The sequence below is a fragment of the Protopterus annectens genome, chromosome 4.part1 (genome assembly GCF_019279795.1).
Source record: "Protopterus annectens isolate FY-2018-M chromosome 4.part1, PAN1.0, whole genome shotgun sequence".
NCBI lineage: Eukaryota > Metazoa > Chordata > Ceratodontiformes > Protopteridae > Protopterus > Protopterus annectens.
The window spans coordinates 699,263,426-699,286,192 of NC_056734.1; the positions used below are offsets into that span (position 1 = coordinate 699,263,426).

The following is a 22,767-nucleotide window of genomic DNA, read 5'->3' on the forward strand; positions in this document are numbered from 1 at the left end:
GAGACCACTCTCCCCTGTATAAGGGCTGAGTTTCTCTGGTGGGCAGGGGCCTGTGCCAAGAACAAAGGTCTTCCCTTCATCCTCCACCCTACCAGGCAGATCATCACCACCGATGCCTCAGACATTGCTTGGGGTGCTCACCTAGCAGGCAGGTGCACCCAAGTTCTTTGGGATGCCCAGCACCTTCGCTTACACATCAGTCAGAAGGAAATGATGGCAGTACAAAAGGCTGTAACATCCTTCAAACCCCATCTAAGGCCAGGTTCTCCTTATCAAAACAGACAACACCACAGTAATGTGGTATATCAACAAACAGGGAGGAACCCAATCTTACCGTCTGTGCAGGCTAGCCATGAATCTCTAGCTGACAGCCTCGTCCATGGGATTACACCTAATTGCCCAATACCTACCATGGATCAACAACACCCTGGCAGACCACCTAAGCAGAAACTTACTGGATCCCCACGAATGGCAGCTCCACAGAAAAATCTTTTGCAAGTCATTCAGGAGTGGGGAACTCAGGAGGTGGATCTCTTTGCTTCACACCTCAACCACCAGCTGAAAATTTTCTGTACCAGAGAGTATCACCACCTACCATGGAAGGTGGATGGCTTGACCTTCCGCTGGAGCTCCCTCTTTGTGTACGCATTCCCTCCTCTACCATATATTCCAAAGGTACTGATCAAGATATGGGAGGAGAGACCAAAGGCCATCCTCATTGCTCCAGATTGGCCCAGACAGCACTGGTACCCCTTACTGTGTAGCCTCCCAGGCAGCTTCCCCTGATCTCAGACCTCTTGACCCAGGTGGGGTGGGGGGTGCTGCACCCAGACTTGCAGACTCTCAGACTGTCAGCATGGCTAATATTTTAAAAGCATACAAGGGGCCCTGGTTAAGCAAACAGGTCCTAGACATTATTACAGATGCCAGATGGCCCAGCACCAGAAATTCTTACACAGGGAAATGAAAAGATTCTGCTCCTGGAGCCAGTCCAGAGGGGGCATTACCTCATAACCTTCAAACCCTCTTATCCTGGACTACCTAGCCGAGTTACTCAATAGTGGCTTGTGCTTCTCTACTATTAAAATCCATGCTTCAGCCATTTCAGCTCATTTCGATACAGACCAGATCCTCTTCTCACATCCTTTGATTAAACAACTCTTTAGAGGGGCTTCTAGTATCAGACCTCCCAGAAGGCCACCCACGCCAGCCTGGGACCCGAGTTATGTTTTAGAAAAACTAACCTTACCACAATTTGAATCTGCTGCTTCAACAGAATTGAGATACCTCTCCTGGAAGACTGCTTTCCTACTAGCTATCACCTCAGCCAGGATGGTTTCAGAACGTCAGGCACTCCTGGCATTTGAGCCCTTCATCATTTTCCATGCAGACAGGGTTTACCTGAGGACTAACCTCTCCTTTATGCCCGAGGTCGTCGTATCTGATGTGACCCTCAACCAGGGCATACATCTACCCACCTTCTTTCCAAACCCTCAAAACAAAGAAATAATTCTGCCCTCACTAGACCTGCACAGACAGCTCAGATACTACCTGGACCATACTAAACCTTTCAGAAAAACAGACCAGCTTCTTGTCAGCTTTGCCCCAGGGGCAGAGGGGAAGTCCATTTCCAAGCAAACCATTTCCAAATGTATATCACACTGTATCCATTTCTGCTACACATTACATGGAAAACCACCCCTATGTCTATTCGTACCCATTCCACTAGGGCAACCTCCCCATCCACAGCATTTCTCAGAGGAGTTCCCACCAGGGACATTTTGGAAGCTGCCACCTGGACCGCTGTCCGTACCTTTACAAAGCATTACCACCTACCTCTTTTCTCTAAGGCTAGGGCAGGGTTTGCCTCTGCAGTTCTGCAGGGCATGCTGACCCATGCTTAGGTCTCTAACTAATCCTTCCATCCCTCTCCTCAGCTTTGGGACTCCTCCCACAGGAGATGACTGCAACAGTGAAACACGAAGAACATAGTACAGTTGTGTACAGTTACCATAAATGTAGATGTTCGAGTGTATTCACTATTGCAGCCCTGATTTCCCTCCCTCCTTCCCCCAATATCATTTTTCTTTAGGGGGACATAAGCTTCTCATAGTGGCTTTTAGCCACCAGGACCACTTTACCATATTTCCTTGTGCTTCTGATGGGTTAGGGCAATAAAAACTGATGTAATGGCGTCAGCTGCCTTGCTTTATAGCACTGATGACTTGACGTCAGACTACAGGTGACAGCAGCCGATACAGAAAAACACTGACGCTGGTATTTGGGACGGCCGAGGGCTACCACAGCAGGGATAACCCACAGGTGATGACTGCAACAGTGAATACACTCGAACATCTACATTTATGTTAAGTGTACACGAGTGTACTTTCTCTTGGCTCCAACACATAGGCCTAGGACCATCCCCTCATGATATTGTTGCTCCTTTCATAAGTCGGCCAGTGGACTCTGGGATCTTGGGTCTGGGCATTTCCCAAGATTTGTCAGTGTTGGATCTGAAAACATGGTGTTCATCTACTCTGACTGCGTCTCTGATCCAGTAGGTTCCAAGTAGCTCAGACCACGATGGATCTCAAAGCCAAGGTGTTGATGTCAGAGCTGTGGGACTAGGTTTGAATCTGAAGCCGTTGGAGCCATCTCTTTCCCTTGGTGACTCGGCAGTGTCGTTGGCTTTGATCCTGAGTTAGGTTGGGCTTCAGGACCAGTCCATGTTAGGGTCCTTGGATCCTGCCGGTGGGAGGAGGTCTCTGGTCCTGTCTTAACTTCTGCCTTCAAAGCCTTTGAGAGAGTGCTGTCTTGATCAAGGGAGCAGACTAACAGAGCTGCAACGGTCCTGGACCTACACATTCTATCCTGTTACAGCCAGCCCCTCAGAGTCTCAAGACAGTCCTTATTGAGGGCTCCCCATCGGCTTCCAAGTCTTCTCCAGACTGTCCGTTTGGAAGAGGCTGATCAAAAGTGTTTGTGCAAGAGGAGACATGTTGACTCCTCTTAGGAGTCTTTAACTAAGGACACTGATTTCCATAAGGGAGAGGGGCCCTGCATATCCACCCCAGGGACATCTTATACAGTGAAATCCTGGAACTGCATAGACAAAAAGGGGGGTGATCCACTAAAGCACTCTCCCATGAGGAATCAGTAGTTCTCAAGGCTTTTGAGGCTACCCCATCTGTCTCTCGGGTGGTCACTCCTGCAGACAGGATCATGGATTTCATCTCTTAAGTGGGCAAGAAAAGAGTAGGATGTAGCCAAACCTATTGCCTGGAAGCCAGACTAGTCCTTGGTATCCCCTAAGGATTGGCCCTTTTGTAATAAGGATCTCATGGTGGTGGTGGCGACCACCAAGAAGGAGCTAGCAGAGAAGAGCTCCACTGTCCACTGAACAGGTTTGGAAATTGGGTTTATGCTTCAGCGACCTTTGATGTCAAGGCACTGAATTATTTGGCCGATGTTACACGCTTCCAGAAGGATTTGACCAAAGAGCTTTAAATCCCTATCTGGGTCCTCATCTGCTGAGGAGAAGAAGTCTGTTAACATGCAGTTGGCCACCCTTCAATCCCTATAGAGCATGTAGAAAGCAGTAGGTACTGTAGGTCAGAGTGCGTGTATGTACCTCTAAGAAGCATTTCCAGATGTAGCACATGCATATAAATACTGAGCGCGTGCAGGCAGCAGTGCCATTTTAAGGGAACAGCCAGAGTGTTGACATGTATGAGTGTGGGTAGTCAGTTTGCTTATAAGTTTATTTAAGGTTGACTTGTAAAGCCTAATTTCTGATGTGTTTGTGTGTAATAAAGCTGCTTGAACTGAACCCATGAATGTTTGTCTGTTTTATCCTGACCAGACAAGCGACGTGTCAGAACAGAGATTAAGACAGCAGCTTCTTTGAGCTATGAGATTCAGAGTTGAAGGTGAAGGCAGACTAAGCAGGTTGAGTGAAACAGAGCTCAAACTAATGAACAAGGGGCCAGAAACAAGCTAAAGGTAAAGAAAACTGCACAAATGATTTATTTGACAAAGAAAATGAAGTAGCATATTTATAAGGCACAAAACGCATTATTAATCAAATGAGTAATACAAAAAGGAATTATTAAGCAAATGATAGGCACAAACAGCATTCTTAATTAAACAAAATATTCAAAGCTACAATATTTGATAAAACTAGTAAAACTATTTATGTGGGGCTCAGAATTACTTTAGGTTTTCATAACGAGCATGTTTAGAGTAAAACGGGCACAAGAAAATTATAATCAGCGTGGTAAGAGATTAAAAGGGCATAATGAGTACAATATACAATAAAAGGGCAAATTAAGCTTTAACAGCAAGGCAACTGCATGTTTTTTAGTAAAAGACCAAGTTTGGGCACAGACTATTATTTTGCATTGACTGAAGCCATTCAAAGCATAAGTAGAGTTGTTTGAAGTATCTCAGAGTGTGCAAAGTAGTGCAATTATTTCTAAGAGTTTGCTGTGTGCAAAGTACGAGTTATACTGCAAAGTGCAGTCAAACTACAGCCATTTTGAAAAGTTTCTTGTGCTGTGTGCATTTTTTCGCAGAAAACTGCCATTTCAAAGTGTTTCTTACCATTGCAGAGTTATTTCGCAAGTACAGCCATTTTTAAAGTTTCTTGTGCTGTGTACATTTTAACAGTTTATTTGCAAAGTGCATTCATCTCAAAGTGTTTCTTACTCTGAGCTTTTTCTGTTGTGTACAGTTTTTTCACAAAGCACAATCATTTTGAAGTATTTTTTACACTGGTAAGGTGTGGTTTCATAAAGTACAGTGATTTCAAAGCAAAGTACGGTGATTTCAGAATATTTTTGTGCTATGGAGACTTATTTGGCAAAGTGCAGTTATTTCAAAGAATTTGTTGTGCTATTTGGCATAGTTACAAGTACTGGCATAAATCTTTGGCATATACATATTTGTGTATGTATGTTCGTACATAATGTCAAGCACCTTCACTACTGTGTGTTGATATGCCAGAGGCATTTCACAGACCAGGTCCACTTGTATTTGATCATAATATAGCAGAGAATTGGAGCGTATTTGAGCAGAAATACGATTTTTTCATACAAGCAGCTTTTTCTGATAAAGATGCACATACGAGGGCATTCATTTTGCTTAACTTAGCTGGGTCAGAAGCTGTTGAAAGAGGGCATTCATTTGTGTACATACCAGAAGTATATGCAGGAGAGGGGGAACCGTCATATTGTGGTACCGGCTGAATAAAGGGAAAACCCTGAGTGCTTAAAATCTAAATTTAGAGAAATGTGCAACCCCCAGACAAATATTACATTAGAGAGGCACTTATTTTATACAAGAGACAAAAATCTAGGTGAAACGTGTACAGCTTATATCACTGACTTGAGAAATAAAGCTAAAACTTGCAGATTTGGTGACATGAGATGAGTTAGTGAAGGAGAGGCTTGTGTGTGGTATCAGTAGTGCTGCAGTGAGAAAGATTTTGCTTCATGACAGTGATTTAACGTTACACAAATCCATAGAGCTTTGTCAAATCAATGAGCTCACAGAAAGGCTCACAAGTATGCTTACAAGTGATAAAAGCATGGTTTCAGCAGCTTCTAGAGCAAACGTAGACTGCATGCAATACGTGGCAAGCAGAAACGGGCCTAACCACATGGCAGCTGCAACCCCCGTGGTTGTGGCAGGGAGGGCCCATAGCTTTCTAGCAAGTTCCAAGACTAGCTCAGTAAAAAGGGCATGCTCAGTACAGCATAAGAGTGAGTCAGCAAAACCCAAGTCAAGTCTTATTGTTAACTGTCGAAATTGTGGAGCCAGTCATGAGTCTCAAAGAGAGAAGTGGTTTGCATTTGGTCAGCAATGCCACAAGTGTAAAAAATGGAACCATTTCAAAAGTTTTGTAAAGCAAGCAAGCCTCATTCAGTTAAGAAAGGTAACTCAAAAAAAGCAAGTTGATCACGTGGAGAGCTGCAACCCTATGTTCAGTGTAGATGGTGTATTAGTGGTCGGTGAAAAGGTTAATGCAGTAGATTTACTGGCAAATAATGAAGTATTTTGTACTGTCTTGATCAATGGTAAACCCACAGAGCTCAAAGTAGAGACTGGTTGAAAGTGTAATGTGATATCAGCAAAGACATTTGTTAAAGTGAGAGCAGGTGAGCAACTTAATTTGGGCAATTTTGTGAAGCTTGTTGCTTATGGAGGTCTTAGAGGCAGTTCATTTTGGCAAATAATGCTTGATCGCATATATTCATTACTGACTACATTCAGTAACCCATTTGGTAGATAGATTCCTTTGGATGCCTTTTGGAATAAATTCTGCCAGTGAAGTCTTTCAGCATGCAGAGGAGCAAATTAACCTCAGGAAAGTTATGGACAGAGCACATTAAGTGAACTTAAAGCTCCATCCTCTGAAGTGCAAATTCAGACTACCAGAAGTTATTTGTGTAGGTCATTTATTTACCAGTACTGGCTTACAACCAGATCCTTCCAAGCAAGCAGCTTTTGAGATGCCAGCTCCAGATAATGTCCAAGTCTTACAACATTTTCTTGGTATGGTTAACTATTTGGGCAAATGTATACCTGACTTTAGTGAGTTATCAGCACTCTTAAGAGAACTGACACACAAAAATGTTGCATGGTCATGGTTAGAACACCACCAGAGAGCATTTGATAAACTCAAACAGCAAATTGCTAACCCTCCTATATTAAAATGCTATGATGTCCACAAACGAGTGGATGTTATGTTGTCCAATCTCACCTTAATTCTTGCTGGTTGGGTTCGGAACCAAGCATCGGTTCCTGCTCGGCCTAATACAAAAGCTCGAGAGCTTCCACTGGCTCGAGGCTAACCCCCTATCCCATGATGCTTAGGGTAGATTACCCAGATCTCGTTTGCTGCTCAAGTGATCAAGATGTCTTCTGGCTGGCTCGTTGGCTAAGTAGTTTTATTGTTATGCATTTCTAAATAATTCTTAACTTTTTTCGGAGAAAACTTGTTAAAAATTTCCGATCCTTTATTTGCTAATCATCTACACGTTTATTAGTGTTTAATATACTGGTGTGTTCTTATAGTTTAGTAGGCTACTTTTTTAGTGGGTTAAAGCAGTTTTCCAGTCTTGATATAGATACCTAGGCTTGTAGTTTCAATAGCCTTTTTTGGAAAGTTAAAATAAAGTTAATTATTGCTGATATTGTTAGTATTTTTTTCTTCCAGTCATGTCAAAGGAAAAAGAGCATAAAGAACCCAGACAGTCGGGGTTTAAAAAATGCAATCAGTGTAATAAAAAAAATGTCGATTACCGATGGGCACTCTAGCCGTGTTTATTCCCTTGGTGCCCTCCATTTGCAAGACTCGTGTACCATATGTCATGGATTTAGTAGCAGGGTTGTGCTAGAGCACAAAAATAAGCTTATTGTTAGGGGCTTATTAAAGGTTCCCTTCTCAGAAGCTTTAGAGGGATCCCAGAGCTCCAGACCATCATCTCCTTCTTCCAAAGCTGAAAAAGTAAAAAGAAAGTGGTTGCTTCGGAACCAAAGGCTCTTGGCTCTGACAAATCAAAATCTGCCTCTTCGGCTCCATCTGTGACCTCGGAGCCGACAGAGTTGCTGATAAGGAGATGGTCTCTGATCTTGGAGCTCGTTACTCCCATTTTGAGATCACCCATATTGGAAAGTGCAAGATCTCCATAGTTATCCTCCCGTTCCTCCAGGAGCTTATCTAATGATGACGTGGAGCGAGTGGTAAAGAGACTGCTTCGAACATCGGCGCTAGCAAATATTTTATCGTCTCCAGCCCCAAAGGAATTGGAACCATCCAAGTCACCATCCCCATCCTGGATTCCTCCTCCAACCTGATGTGTGGTTTCGGAGCCAGAGATCTTGGGTCCGATAGTAGAGGAGGTATCATAACCGAGGCCTTCCTTAGGTTCATCGATTCCGATATCTGCTCCAACTTCCTCGGTTCCATCGGATTTGGAGAAGTCTAGGAGCCAACGTTCACCCATCGGGTCTGAAGAGGGGAGTCGGCGCGGACAGTTGTCTGATCCTGCTCTACCCCTCGGTGCCTCGGCGAGGTTGAGCTCAGCTCCTAAATTGGGTTTGGAGTCACCTACTCTGCCTCAGGGTTGGTCCTGTGTCTCTTCGGAGTGGAGGACCTCTTTGGAGTGAGGTGAGGAGGCTTTTGAGCTGATGGAGAGAGTGCTGTCACCCCAGACAGCTCCACTCTCCAGCCCAGGTTCTCTTCCCTCACAGGCGCCTGTGTTTGTCTCAACATCACCCCCCCCCAAGCGTAGAGACCTGGAGCCCCAGTAAGCCTCTGCTGGTGGCATCATCTCTTCTGAAACTTCACCAGAGTACCCTCTGAGGAAGTCCCTCGAAAGAGATTGTGCGAGAGGAAGCACATAGACTCCCCTGAGTCTATCACTTCATATACCGACCTAGATGATTCAGCAGGGTCCCCACAGTCCCCCTCTAAGGATGTCTCCTTTGTTGACTTCCTTGAGATCCTTAAACAGAGGGGTGGCTGGAAGCCCACCAACTCTTCAGAGGACGAGTCAGTATACCTGGAAGATTTTGGGTCTTGCCCTTCCACCTCCTGGTGGTCTCCTCCCTATGACCAACTAATGAACGTAATATCTCATAAGGCTGGGATTTCTCCAGATTCAGTGAAGCCTGTTCCGTGGAGGCCCAATAAATTCATTACAGCTCCTACAGAAAAGGAATTTTTAATGAAAGGTGTCCCTGTAGATGCAATGGTGGTGGCAGCGGCCACCAAAAAGGAGTTGTCAGAGACCTCCTCATCTGTCTATCCTCCAACTAAAGAGTTGCAGACTATGGATAGGTATGGAAAGTGTGCATTTTTTTCAGTGGCTTTTACACTGCGGTCGCTGAAACTATAAGACTTCAAAGAGATCTCCTAAAAGAGCTGGGAGATGCTCTTTAGGGTACTGTAGCTTTGGGGATTGCAGATAAAGTTTCCTCTCAGCTCTCCATCCTCAACTCAGTTGATAACCCTTCTATGTGACTAATTTCATATGCAGCTGATGGAGTGAGCAGGGCACCAGGTACAGGAAATCACTCAAGACAAATAGGTACAGACATTCATATCCAGAGGTTATTACATAACCTTTTCCACCCCACTCCTCTAAATCAGTCCATTCCAGATATTCCACCCAGTCAGAGGGGACTATGCAGCATCAGAGATACACAAGTTCCTAGAAAAAAAGAGTCATTCAAAAGGTTGCAGCAGACTAGACCAGATCTGGAACTTACTCAAGGTTCTTTTTAGTTCCAAAAAACACAGAGGACTGGAGACCTATATTGGATCTCAGCAGATTGAACAGGTCTGTAGAAAAATCAAAGTTCCAGATGGTGACACTGCAGTCTATATTCCCTTTTCTCAGGAAAGACAATTGGATGTGCTCAATAAATCCCCAGGATCCGTGCTACCATATAAAAATGGACAGGCGATCCAGGAGACACTTATGCTTTTGGATGGAAGCCAGTCATTACCAAATTTGAGCCTTGCCATTTGGTCTCACTACAGCCACCAGAGTGTTCAAATGCATGGCAGTGGTTACGGCTCACTTGAGACGTCTAGGATTCCGTGTGCTTCCATACCTAGACAACTGGCTCCTAACCACCACCACCACCAAGCATCTACTTCTACAAGCGAGGGATGAAACCATACTCCGTTGTTCCAAGCTAGGTATTACAATAAATTTCAAATAGTCTGTCTTGTTGCCTTCAAAGTGTATTACTTTCTTAGGTGCAGAGTTGGATTAAAATGAAATGGTGGCAAAACTTACCCTCGAGAGAATTCAGTCCCTACACCATCAAATCAGGAGCTTGATATCAAGAAGAAAGGTTTAGGCCAGGTCTGTGTTACAGGTTCTGGGTACCATGGCAGCGGCAGTTCTTCTAGTACCTCTAGCACGTCTGAACATGAGGGTCCTCCAATGGTTACTTTTTGCCCAATGGTCCATGCAATATCTACCACTGTCACATCAGATAATTATCACAGATTCATGTAAGAAGGATCTTCTCTGGTGGCTTCAAATGAACCAGTTATTTTTGGGCGCACATTTGTATTCCCACAACCGACTGCTGTATTGACCACGGAGGCTTCCCAGATCAGGTGGGGGGGGGCATTATCTGGGAAGGGATAGACTGTTCAAGGCTTATGGCAAGAACACAAGAACCACTTGCATGTCAATGTCCTAGAGATGAGAGCAGTGCTTTATGCGTTGCAGGCATTCTAGGACTCTCTCCCAACAGGAACTGTTGCAATTCAAACAGACATGTCAGTAGTGTGGTACATAAACAGGGAGGAACCAAATCGTATCCCCTATGTCGAGAGGCACAACAGGTATGGCAATGGGCTGTCTCTTCTCAGTGTTTACTGATAGCAAAGCACATCCCGGGAAAATACAACGTGATAGCAGACAAACTCAGCAGAGAGATTCTGTTGCCTCACGAGTGGTCCGTGAAACAAGAAGTTGCAGAAGAGATCTTCCTTAAATGGAGCCAGCCTTGCTGCGACCTTTTCGCCATTTCTATGAACGCCAAGTGCAGCAGCTACTTTGCCCTCATTCCTCCCAGGGAAGTCACCAAGGGATGCACTCGTACACAATTAGCTCCCGGGACTTCTTTATGCCTTTCCACCCTTCCCCTTAATGCCCAAAGTATTTCAGAAAGCCAGCACGTTGAACAGCACTAAGATACTCTTTGCTCCTTACTGGCCTCGACAAATTTGGTTCCCCTTTCTCTGGGCCCATCTCCTGGAGGAACCTTGGATTCTGGTGTTTCGATTTTTGATTTTTTCCCTGCAGTTAAACATATCTTTATGTCTTCCCATAAACCTTCTACGAGAAAACTGTATTCCAGTAAATGGAAAAGATTTTCATACTGGGCCATTAAGCATAATATAGACCCCTTTACAGCTCCTATCACAGCAGTTCTAGAATTTCTCTCCAAACATTTTGACAAAGATGCAGCAGCCAGCTACCATCAGGGTACAACTAGCAGCCATATCTAATTTCCATATTGGGGAGATGGGAATGTCTATCATGTCCCACAAGCTATGCAAGGCCTTTTTAAAAAGTGCCTTCCTGCTAAGACTCCCAATCAGAGAACCTCCAGCCACTTGGGATCTAAATTTTGTTCTAACTGCCTTAATTTTGCCACCATTTGAACCTGCATCATCATGCGATTTAAAGTTTTTGTCATGGAAAACTCTTTTCTTTGTAGCCATTACCTCCACTAGATGGGTGTTTGAACTTCAAGCCTTTTTTGTACGCCCTCCTTATATAATTTTCCACAAAGACACAGTATCCTTAAGAACTAATCCTTCTTTCTTACCAAAAGTTTATTCAGAAAACAATTTAAATCAATCTGTTGAGTTGACATTGTTCTTCCCCAACTATAGCAACAAGGCAGAATATAAATGACATCAACTAGATATACACAGACAACTATGCTTCTGTTTGCACAGGACCAAAGATTTCAGAAAGTCAGACCAGATTTTTGTTTCCTTTTCAGACAAAAGGAAAGGGTTACCGGTTTCTAAAGTAACTCTATCAAAATAGCTCACAGACTGCATTTCCTTCTCATACAGCATTAATAACAGGCAATTACCAGGCAAAGTGTAGGACCATTCTACAAGAGCGGTTGCTGAACTTCCTATGGATTCTATCTGTGCAGCTGCTACATGGGTGAGACCTTATACCTTTATTTCTCATTACAAAGTAGACGTGGCCTCCCCGAACATGTCTTCCTTTGGATCCAGTGTACTGAAGAGTCTGTTTTCCTGTGCCACCCAAGGATGAAGGTGTTAAGGCGAGACAAGACAACATAACATTAAGTAGTTATGTACTCACCATAATGTTCCATGTTTGTTATCCATCTCGCCTTTATTCTTGCGTCCCACCCTCCTTCCCCCTCCTTTGCTCCTGGAGGATCAGGCGGATAGTCATATATGCACATACATATATGTACATATGTAGATAGATATGTTGTTTTTTGGAGTTTCTGGTTTCCTCTTCTCTTTCATCTAGACTAGCTGTATTTATAAATACATATAGATAATAGTAGTAGTGCTTTCACTTGCAAACAGGATCTGGGTAATCTACTCTAAGCATCATGGGATAGGGGGTTAGCCTCAAGCCAGTGAAAGCTCTCGAGCTTTTGTATTAGACCGAGTCAGAACCGATGCTTAATTCTGAGCCCAACCAGCAAGAATAAAGGCAAGATGGACAACAAACATGGAACATTATAGTGAATGGACAACAAACATGGAACATTATGGTGAGTACATAACTTCTTATTCTTTCCTGTGATGCTTCAAAGTTCGGTCTTGGTGCAGTTATTCTTCAAACGGGCAGACCTGTTGCCTATGCTTCTAGAACTCTTACCCAAACTAAGATGCAGTATGCTCAAATTGGAAGGAACTTTTGGCAATTGTGTTCGCATGTTCGAAGTTCCATGATTATGTTTATGGCTGAGCAATCCAGATAGAAACTGACCATCAACCTCTAGTCACTATTTTAAAGAAGCCTATGCATTCTGCTCCAGCAAGACTACAAAGAATGATTCTCAGACTGCAAAAGTACAATTTCAAAATGCTCTATACAAAAGGTAAACTACTTTATCTGGCTGATACCTTATCCACATCACCCGGAAGTACCATGAAAGAGCTTGATGCAGAGAATTTTGACTTTGATATCATGGAAGTGTGTAATTTTTCTACCACGAGACTTGATGAGCTGAGAAATCATACAAAGGCTGATCCAATTTTGCAAAAGCTCAACCACTTCGTCAATGTAGGATGGCTGTCAAAGCAATCCTGTGTACTACCAGAAGTGCAACCTTACTTTCCATACAGACATGAGATGCTGATGGAAGATGGTGTCATATTCAAAAGTCCAAAAGTTGTTCCTACTTCCTTACAACGTGAATACATTCAGATTTTGCATCGTGGCCTCCCAGGTTCCGATTCTAAGAAAAAAAGGGCAAGAGGTCCAGTATTTTGGCCTTCTGTAGCAAAAAAATTGATAAAGTGCTGTTGTCTTGTTCAGTGTGCAACAGTACTAAGCCGTATTTGCAAAAAGAGCCACTTCACCTAAGAAGCCAGGTTCCTGAACTACCTTGGTCAACAGAAGCAACTGACATATTTGAGTGGTGCAGTCAACATTACTTAGTGTTGGTAGACTCTTATTCAAACTGGTTTGAGATCGATTTGCTGCCTAACCTAACATCCAGTGCTGTTATTACTAAGATGAAACGTCATTTCTCAGTCCATGGTAGTCCACGCAAAGTTATTTCTGACAACGTTTCTTAATTTATCAGTAAAGTGTTTCAGTGATTTGCTAAAGAGTGGGACTTTATCCATGTTACTAGCAGTCCTGAATATCCTCAGTCAACCTACCTTGCTGAACGTGCAGTACAGAGTGCAAAGCAATTACTGGAGAGGTCAAAGTGTGACAGTACCGATATCTTCTTGAATTTGCCTAATCTCAGAAATATACCCAGTGACAACCAACTAGGCTCGCCTCCTCAGAGACTTCTATCTAGGCAAACCAGAACAACCTTGCCTGTCAGTTCTAGCTTGTTGGTCTAATGCTAAAAACAACAGAGCAATCAAAGTCCAACTTTATAAAAAGTGTTCTTCTCAGAAGTCCAGCTATTATAAAATGAGCAGATTTCTTCATCATTTAAAGGAAGGAGAGAAACTGAGGATGCAAACAGCGAAAGGCTTTGATCAAATTGGTCAAATGAGAGGTATATGTACTGAGCCGAGATCCTGCTTAGTGGAATCTGAGGGTATAGAGTACAGGAGAAACTGCAGACATATTCTTCCTGTATCAGAAGCGATATCAGCATTGTACCAGTGATTCAGACTCTAGATCTCAGAGCAGTGTTCATACCGGAGAACGTGCCGCAGTATCCAGTCCTTTTCCTCATTGTGTCCCAGTTGTCCCCAAAGTTGAACATTCCTTGAAGACAGTCCCCGCTGCTAGATCCAATTCTGACTTTTATGTTGCACAGTCATGTTGTTTTTCCAGAAGTAGTGTAAAATACACAACTTGGACATAATTGCTTTTTATGTGTCTAATTTTGTATAACTGCATGTCAAAAAGTCATTTCTCTAAATTGCATGTCACTGAATACTGTTATTTTGTATATGGACTATTTTTCAAAGAGGGAGGATGTCGGTCAGAGTGTGTGTATGTACCTTTAAGAAGCATTTCCAGATGTAGCACGTGCATATAAATATTGAGCACGTGCTGGCAGCACTGCCATTTTGCGACAGAGTGTTAACATGTATGAATGTAGAAGTCATTCTGTTTATAAGTTTATTTGTTTGAGTTACAAAGCCTCACTTCTGATGTGTTTGTGTGTAATAAAGCTGCTCGAACTGAACCCATGAATGTTTGTCTGTTTTATCTTGACCAGACGAGCAACAGGTACCAGCATTGCTGGTAAATGACATGCTTGGATGTGTCTTTGTGGAGCACTTTAAAATGCCCTTAATAATGCTTCTTATGATTACTCCGACCTTTTGGGCCTAAAAGTGGAAGAGACTCTGTCCAGAAGTGAGCAAGATGGGAAAACCTTGTCTGCCGTAGGGATTCTGTTTTCTACCCCTTCAATGGACCTTCTCTAGGAACCAGAAGAGTGGAGGAAAAACTGTGGTTTTGCAAATCCCAAGGTTTTACTACCTACACTTCTGGTGATAGACCCCTCCAAGGCAGAGGGAGGGAATAATATTATTATTGTCATTTATTTTTAGTTACTTATTTATTTTTTTAACATTTGTTAACCGGGAAAGTCCGACTTGGAACAAAGCCAGTTTTCAGCGGAGGCCCAGGGAGAAACACTCCAGATGCATGTCTTTGTAATGTGGGAGGAAACTGGAGCACCCATAGGAAACCCACATGAACGCAGGGAGGACATGCAGACTCCGCACAGAAGGCACCCCAGCTGAGAATTGAACCGGAGAGCCTCTTGCTGTGAAGTGACAATGCTACTGCTGCACCACTGCGCCACGCCATCAGCAATAATATAATAATAATAATAATAATAATGGATGTCACCCCCACGGCACAGGTGATCTGCAAAACAAAGGCTTTCAAAGTCTCTTCTCTGATGGGACTTTTCAGTGCTCCTGAGCTCCTACTGGTGCCCCATGGAGGCAGTCCAGGGCACTTGTCCCTGCACCCCAGAGCCTGGATATTCATCACTTGAGATGCTTGGGTGCAGAGGAATGTAATCAGAAGTTACACAGTTCCTTTTTTATCTTATCCTTCTCACTCAAAGAAATTAGGTAGCAGCTATAGAAATAAGAAAGCTGCTAGACAGATAATCTAGGAGGTCCTACCAGACTAGTAAGGATACGGAATATTTTCAAGGTTTTTTTTGATGCCAAAGAAAAAGGGGGACCTAAGACCAATTTTTGACCTCAGTCAGTTGAACCAATACATGAAGCAGATGAAATTCCAGATGGTTCACAATACAGTCCATCCTACCGTTGTTATGGATGGATGATTGGATGTGCTTGATAGACCTCCAGGATACATACGACCACATAAAGGTGGACAGATGCTCCAGGAGGTTTATCCACTTTTGTAAGGGAGGTAGTCACTTCCAGTGCTGATCCCTGCCCTTGGTCTCACCACAGCCCCTCACCAAATGCTTGCCAGTGGTTTTAGCCCATCTCAGGCATTTGGGGTTCTGAGTATTCCCTTACTTGGATTGCTGACCCTCACCAGGGATCTTCTACTTCAAGCCAGGGACTCCTTGCTTCACGTTTGCTCAGTACTCGGGATAACTATAAACATGGGCAAGTCCAAACTTCAACCAGTTCAAGCCATAGAATTCACTGGAGCTCATCTGGATACAGTGGTAGAGGTAGCCAGGCTACTGGAGTCCAGGACCACCATGCTTCAGTAGCAAGCCGTAGCAGTACTTTCCCATCAGAAGCCACCAGCAAGATTGATTTTGCATCTTCTCAGATCAGTAGCAGCTGCCATTACTGTAGTCCCTTCTAGACAGATTTTGTATGAGGGTGCTGCAGTGGACTCTTATCAGCTCAGTAGTCAGTGAGATGTCATCCCATGAATGTTCCATTGTCTGTCACAAAAATTTGCAAAAATCATATTCAGTAGTAGCTAGTATCTACAATTGTATCTCAGGGCCAGCTGTTTGTTCTTCCCTCTCCCAGGCCACAGTGACCACTTTTTGGGGTAGACTGTCCAAGGCATGTGGTCCTCATCAGAGGCCATGCATCACATCAGTGTCCTGGAAATATAGGCAGTTCTCCTCGCATTGTAGGCCTTCCCGGATGTGATCTCCATCCAGATGCCTAATATGTCAGTAGTGTGGTATATTAATAGGTGGGGAGATTACATTCTTACCTGTTATTTCAAGAGGCCATGAGAATTTGGCCGTGGGCATTGTCTTTTTACCATTTTCCATTATCAGCACACATACTGGGGAATGCCAGTGTTCTGCATGGCAAGTTGAACAGTTCAGTCATCCTCCCTCATGAGTGGTCCCTCAGTTTGACAGTGATGGATCAGATTTTCAGCCTCTGTGGCTGAATAAACTGCAAATTCTTTGCTTTTCTCTGCAGTACCAAGTGCAGCAGGTTCTTTGCCCTAATCCCAGGTGGAAGAGTCCCCAAGGGATACCCCTGACCCACACTTGGCCCCCTCCCCGGTCTCCTTTATACCTATCCTCCTACTCCTGCCACCCCCAAATTTCTGCAGAAAGCAATGTGGAACAAGGCTGCTATGATCTTCATTGCTCCTCGTGTGTTGAACCCTGCTCTAGATCTTTTCTGTTTTACCCCTCTAGGGGCCTCACCTGGACATAGAAGCCCTCATGATTTCTCCAGTTCATCTGATGGTTACACAGGCCAGGCTTTCATCCCAAGTTGTACACATTCTGACCTCTGTACAGAAACCTTCCACTAAGAATTTTTACAAAAGTAAATGGAAAAGATTCTCAGTCTGGGCTTCCATTAGGAGTTTGGATACCTTTTCAGACCCTCTGCGAGCTACCTTGGACTTTTTGGCTTCTCTTTTTCACAGCTGATCTAGTTACTCTATTGCCAAGGTCCAACTAGCTGCTATTTCAGTTTTTCACATAGGGGAACCAATCGTATATCACTTCCCTGAGATTATCTAAATAATTCTTAAGAGGTACCTTTCTTCTACAACCTCCTCTTAAATATCCTGATCCCCATTGGGGCATTACTATTTTTCTGCAGGCCTTGACAAGACCTCATTTCAAACCTGCAGTCACAGCTGATTTGAAATACCTGTCTTGGAAAACATTGATGTTATGTGATCCTATCTCGCCTACATTCTGACTGATGGGTTCGGAGCCGATCCCTCGGCTCCGACTCGGCACGCTTATGCCAAAGAGCGAAGTCTCTTATTGGCTGAGCTTACTATATCCCAGGATGCACCACTACCAGTCCCCAGATCTCGCTTGCCGCTAACTAGCGAAGACGGGTCTCGAGCTGGCTGAGCTGAGTAGTAAATTTTACTTACTTTTTTCTGTCAGAAAATTGTTTTTTCCTGTCATAAAAGCTGTTTTAACGGCTACTCTGTGCTTTGTGTAGTGATTGAAAGTTTTTGTGGAAACTTGTTGAGTGATTGGGTGTTGTTGCTGATTTCAGGCCTCCTTTATCTGTAGGGCCTTTCCCGGTCAGTTAACCCCTCTCAAACTTTGGGATTTCAGATCCCTTAGGTTTCTTATTGTTAAACCGCAGTTCTAAACTGATTTTTGTAGAGTCAGTTAAGTAAAGTTAAATTTGATTGTGTGTTCTTACTGCATTTTTGGTCATAATGTCTCAAAATCCTAGGCCTTCGGCTTCAAAAATGCACCAAATGTAATTTTAAAATGTCAATCACAGATGACCACTCTCTGTGTTTATTGTTTGGGTGCAAAACATTTACAGGAGTCATGCAGCGTGTGTCACGCTTTTTCCTCTAGGGTCCTCCAGGAGAGGAAAAATAAGCTTATTCTTAAAGGCTTAATCAAACCCTCCTTCAAAAAGCTCTAGCATCCTCTCCTTCTCCAACCAAAAAGAAGGCGTCGGCTCCACCAGTCCGTCGGATCCGCCCGCAAAAAGACATAGGCAGGCTTCTCCTTCGGCTCCAAGGACTTGGAGCCGAGGCGAACGTCTGCCTCGATGCCACCAGTCTCGACTCCTCGGGCTTCGAGCCGATGGCTGGGGCATCGAGAGGCGGGTCACCTTCGCCGGCTCCACTGGTCTCGGAGCCGACTAAGGTTGCCCGCCAGACACTTCCTCCTCGGCCGGAAGTCCTCCTCGGCACCGATGGAAACTACTGTGGTATTCCTCGGCGCCGATAATCATCGAAGTCGCCTCGAGCCGGTCCCCTAGTCCTTTGGGGCCGTTGGAGAGGCCTTCGAACCCGCTCAGTATCCTCTAAGTCCTCGAGGATGTCGGATTCGGATATAGACAGGGTGCTCCAAAGACTGTTCCAGTCCCCAGTCTTTCAAAAATTTGTTTCGGCTCCGACCCAGTTGGCTTTGGAGCCGAGTAGCCCATGCCCATCCCATGGCTGTTCCTCCTCCGACCGCTTGCTCCGTCGGAGCAGATGCTGTTGGAGCCATTGGAGATCTTAGGGTCGGCTCCGACCCTTACTCCAACCCGGCCTTCGGTACAAGATTTCTCACAAAAGTACAATTTCAAAATGCTCTATACAAAAGGTAAACTACTTTATCTGGCTGATACCTTATCCACATCACCCGGAAGTACCATGAAAGAGCTTGATGCAGAGAATTTTGACTTTGATATCATGGAAGTGTAATTTTTCTACCACGAGACTTGATGAGCTGAAATCATACAAAGGCTGATCCAATTTTGCAAAAGCTCAACCATACGTCAATGTAGGATGGCTGTCAAAGCAATCCTGTGTACTACCAGAAGTGCAACCTTACTTTCCATACAGACATGAGATGCTGATGGACGATGGTGTCATATTCAAAAGTCCAAAAGTTGTTCCTACTTCCTTACAACGTGAATACATTCAGATTTTGCATCGTGGCCTCCCAGGTTCCGATTCTAAGAAAAAAAGGGCAAGAGGTCTAGTATTTTGGCCTTCTGTAGCAAAAAAATTGATAAAGTGCTGTCGTCTTGTTCAGTGTGCAACAGTACTAAGCCGTATTTGCAAAAAGAGCCACTTCACCTAAGAAGCCAGGTTCCTGAACTACCTTGGTCAACAGAAGCAACTGACATATTTGAGTGGTGCAGTCAACATTACTTAGTGTTGGTAGACTCTTATTCAAACTGGTTTGAGATCGATTTGCTGCCTAACCTAACATCCAGTGCTGTTATTACTAAGATGAAACGTCATTTCTCAGTCCATGGTAGTCCACGCAAAGTTATTTCTGACAACGTTTCTTAATTTATCAGTAAAGTGTTTCAGTGATTTGCTAAAGAGTGGGACTTTATCCATGTTACTAGCAGTCCTGAATATCCTCAGTCAAACTACCTTGCTGAACGTGCAGTACAGAGTGCAAAGCAATTACTGGAGAGGTCAAAGTGTGACAGTACAGATATCTTCTTGAATTTACCTAATCTCAGAAATATACCCAGTGACAACCAACTAGGCTCGCCTCCTCAGAGACTTCTATCTAGGCAAACCAGAACAACCTTGCCTGTCAGTTCTAGCTTGTTGGTCTAATGCTAAAAACAACAGAGCAATCAAAGTCCAACTTTATAAAAAGTGTTCTTCTCAGAAGTCCAGCTATTATAAAATGAGCAGATTTCTTCATCATTTAAAGGAAGGAGAGAAACTGAGGATGCAAACAGCGAAAGGCTTTGATCAAATTGGTCAAATGAGAGGTATATGTACTGAGCCGAGATCCTGCTTAGTGGAATCTGAGGGTATAGAGTACAGGAGAAACTGCAGACATATTCTTCCTGTATCAGAAGCGATATCAGCATTGTACCAGTGATTCAGACTCTAGATCTCAGAGCAGTGTTCATACCGAAGAATGTGCCGCAGTATCCATTCCTTTTCCTCATTGTGTCCCAGTTGTCCCCAAAGTTGAACATTCCTTGAAGACAGTCCCCGCTGCTAGATCCAATTCTGACTTTTATGTTGCACAGTCATGTTGTTTTTCCAGAAGTAGTGTAAAATACACAACTTGGACATAATTGCTTTTTATGTGTCTAATTTTGTATAACTGCATGTCAAAAAGTCATTTCTCTAAATTGCATGTCACTGAATACTGTTATTTTGTATATGGACTATTTTTCAAAGAGGGAGGATGTCGGTCAGAGTGTGTGTATGTACCTTTAAGAAGCATTTCCAGATGTAGCACGCGCATATAAATATTGAGCACGTGCTGGCAGCACTGCCATTTTGCGACAGAGTGTTAACATGTATGAATGTAGAAGTCATTCTGTTTATAAGTTTATTTGTTTGAGTTACAAAGCCTCACTTCTGATGTGTTTGTGTGTAATAAAGCTGCTCGAACTGAACCCATGAATGTTTGTCTGTTTTATCCTGACCAGACGAGCAACAGGTACCAGCATTGCTGGTAAATGACATGCTTGGATGTGTCTTTGTGGAGCACTTTAAAATGCCCTTAATAATGCTTCTTATGATTACTCCGACCTTTTTGGGCCTAAAAGTGGAAGAGACTCTGTCCAGAAGTGAGCAAGATGGGAAAACCTTGTCTGCCGTAGGGATTCTGTTTTCTACCCCTTCAATGGACCTTCTCTAGGAACCAGAAGAGTGGAGGAAAAACTGTGGTTTTGCAAATCCCAAGATTTTACTACCTACACTTCTGGTGATAGACCCCTCCAAGGCAGAGGGAGGGAATAATATTATTATTGTCATTTATTTTTAGTTACTTATTTATTTTTTTAACATTTGTTAACCGGGAAAGTCCGACTTGGAACAAAGCCAGTTTTCAGCGGAGGCCCAGGGAGAAACACTCCAGATGCATGTCTTTGTAATGTGGGAGGAAACTGGAGCACCCATAGGAAACCCACATGAGCAGGGAGGACATGCAGACTCCGCACAGAAGGCACCCCAGCTGAGAATTGAACCGGAGAGCCTCTTGCTGTGAAGTGACAATGCTACTGCTGCACCACTGCGCCACGCCATCAGCAATAATATAATAATAATAATAATAATGGATGTCACCCCCACGGCACAGGTGATCTGCAAAACAAAGGCTTTCAAAGTCTCTTCTCTGATGGGACTTTTCAGTGCTCCTGAGCTCCTACTGGTGCCCCATGGAGGCAGTCCAGGGCACTTGTCCCTGCACCCCAGAGCCTGGACATTCATCACTTGAGATGCTTGGGTGCAGAGGAATGTAATCAGAAGTTACACAGTTCCTTTTTTATCTTATCCTTCTCACTCAAAGAAATTAGGTAGCAGCTATAGAAATAAGAAAGCTGCTAGACAGATAATCTAGGAGGTCCTACCAGACTAGTAAGGATACGGAATATTTTCAAGGTTTTTTTTGATGCCAAAGAAAAAGGGGGACCTAAGACCAATTTTTGACCTCAGTCAGTTGAACCAATACATGAAGCAGATGAAATTCCAGATGGTTCACAATACAGTCCATCCTACCGTTGTTATGGATGGATGATTGGATGTGCTTGATAGACCTCCAGGATACATACGACCACATAAAGGTGGACAGATGCTTCAGGAGGTTTATCCACTTTTGTAAGGGAGGTAGTCACTTCCAGTGCTGATCCCTGCCCTTGGTCTCACCACAGCCCCTCACCAAATGCTTGCCAGTGGTTTTAGCCCATCTCAGGCATTTGGGGTTCTGAGTATTCCCTTACTTGGATTTCTGACCCTCACCAGGGATCTTCTACTTCAAGCCAGGGACTCCTTGCTTCACGTTTGCTCAGTACTCGGGATAACTATAAACATGGGCAAGTCCAAACTTCAACCAGTTCAAGCCATAGAATTCACTGGAGCTCATCTGGATACAGTGGTAGAGGTAGCCAGGCTACTGGAGTCCAGGACCACCATGCTTCAGTAGCAAGCCGTAGCAGTACTTTACCATCAGAAGCCACCAGCAAGATTGATTTTGCATCTTCTCAGATCAGTAGCAGCTGCCATTACTGTAGTCCCTTCTAGACAGATTTTGTATGAGGGTGCTGCAGTGGACTCTTATCAGCTCAGTAGTCAGTGAGCTGTCATCCCATGAATGTTCCATTGTCTGTCACAAAAATTTGCAAAAATCATATTCAGTAGTAGCTAGTATCTACAATTGTATCTCAGGTCCAGCTGTTTGTTCTTCCCTCTCCCAGGCCACAGTGACCACTTTTTGGGGAAGACTGTCCAAGGCATGTGGTCCTTATCAGAGGCCATGCATCACATCAGTGTCCTGGAAATATAGGCAGTTCTCCTCGCATTGTAGGCCTTCCCGGATGTGATCTCCATCCAGATGCCTAATATGTCAGTAGTGTGGTACATTAATAGGTGGGGAGATTACATTCTTACCTGTTATTTCAAGAGGCCATGAGAATTTGGCCGTGGGCATTGTCTTTTTACCATTTTCCATTATCAGCACACATACTGGGGAATGCCAGTGTTCTGCATGGCAAGTTGAACAGTTCAGTCCTCCTCCCTCATGAGTGGTCCCTCAGTTTGACAGTGATGGATCAGATTTTCAGCCTCTGTGGCTGAATAAACTGCAAATTCTTTGCTTTTCTCTGCAGTACCAAGTGCAGCAGGTTCTTTGCCCTTATCC

At 43.9% G+C, this 22,767-nt stretch overlaps 1 protein-coding gene across 1 annotated transcript in view; it reads right to left on the reverse strand.

The window, feature by feature from the left end:
- The window catches only part of GFM1 (G elongation factor mitochondrial 1), a 1,399,365-nt gene that overhangs the window by 859,245 nt on the left and 517,353 nt on the right, over positions 1-22,767 (reverse strand). Inside the window, 1 exon segment of the mRNA XM_044070477.1 lies at positions 8,467-8,510. Coding sequence (XP_043926412.1) covers positions 8,467-8,510 — 44 coding nt within the window.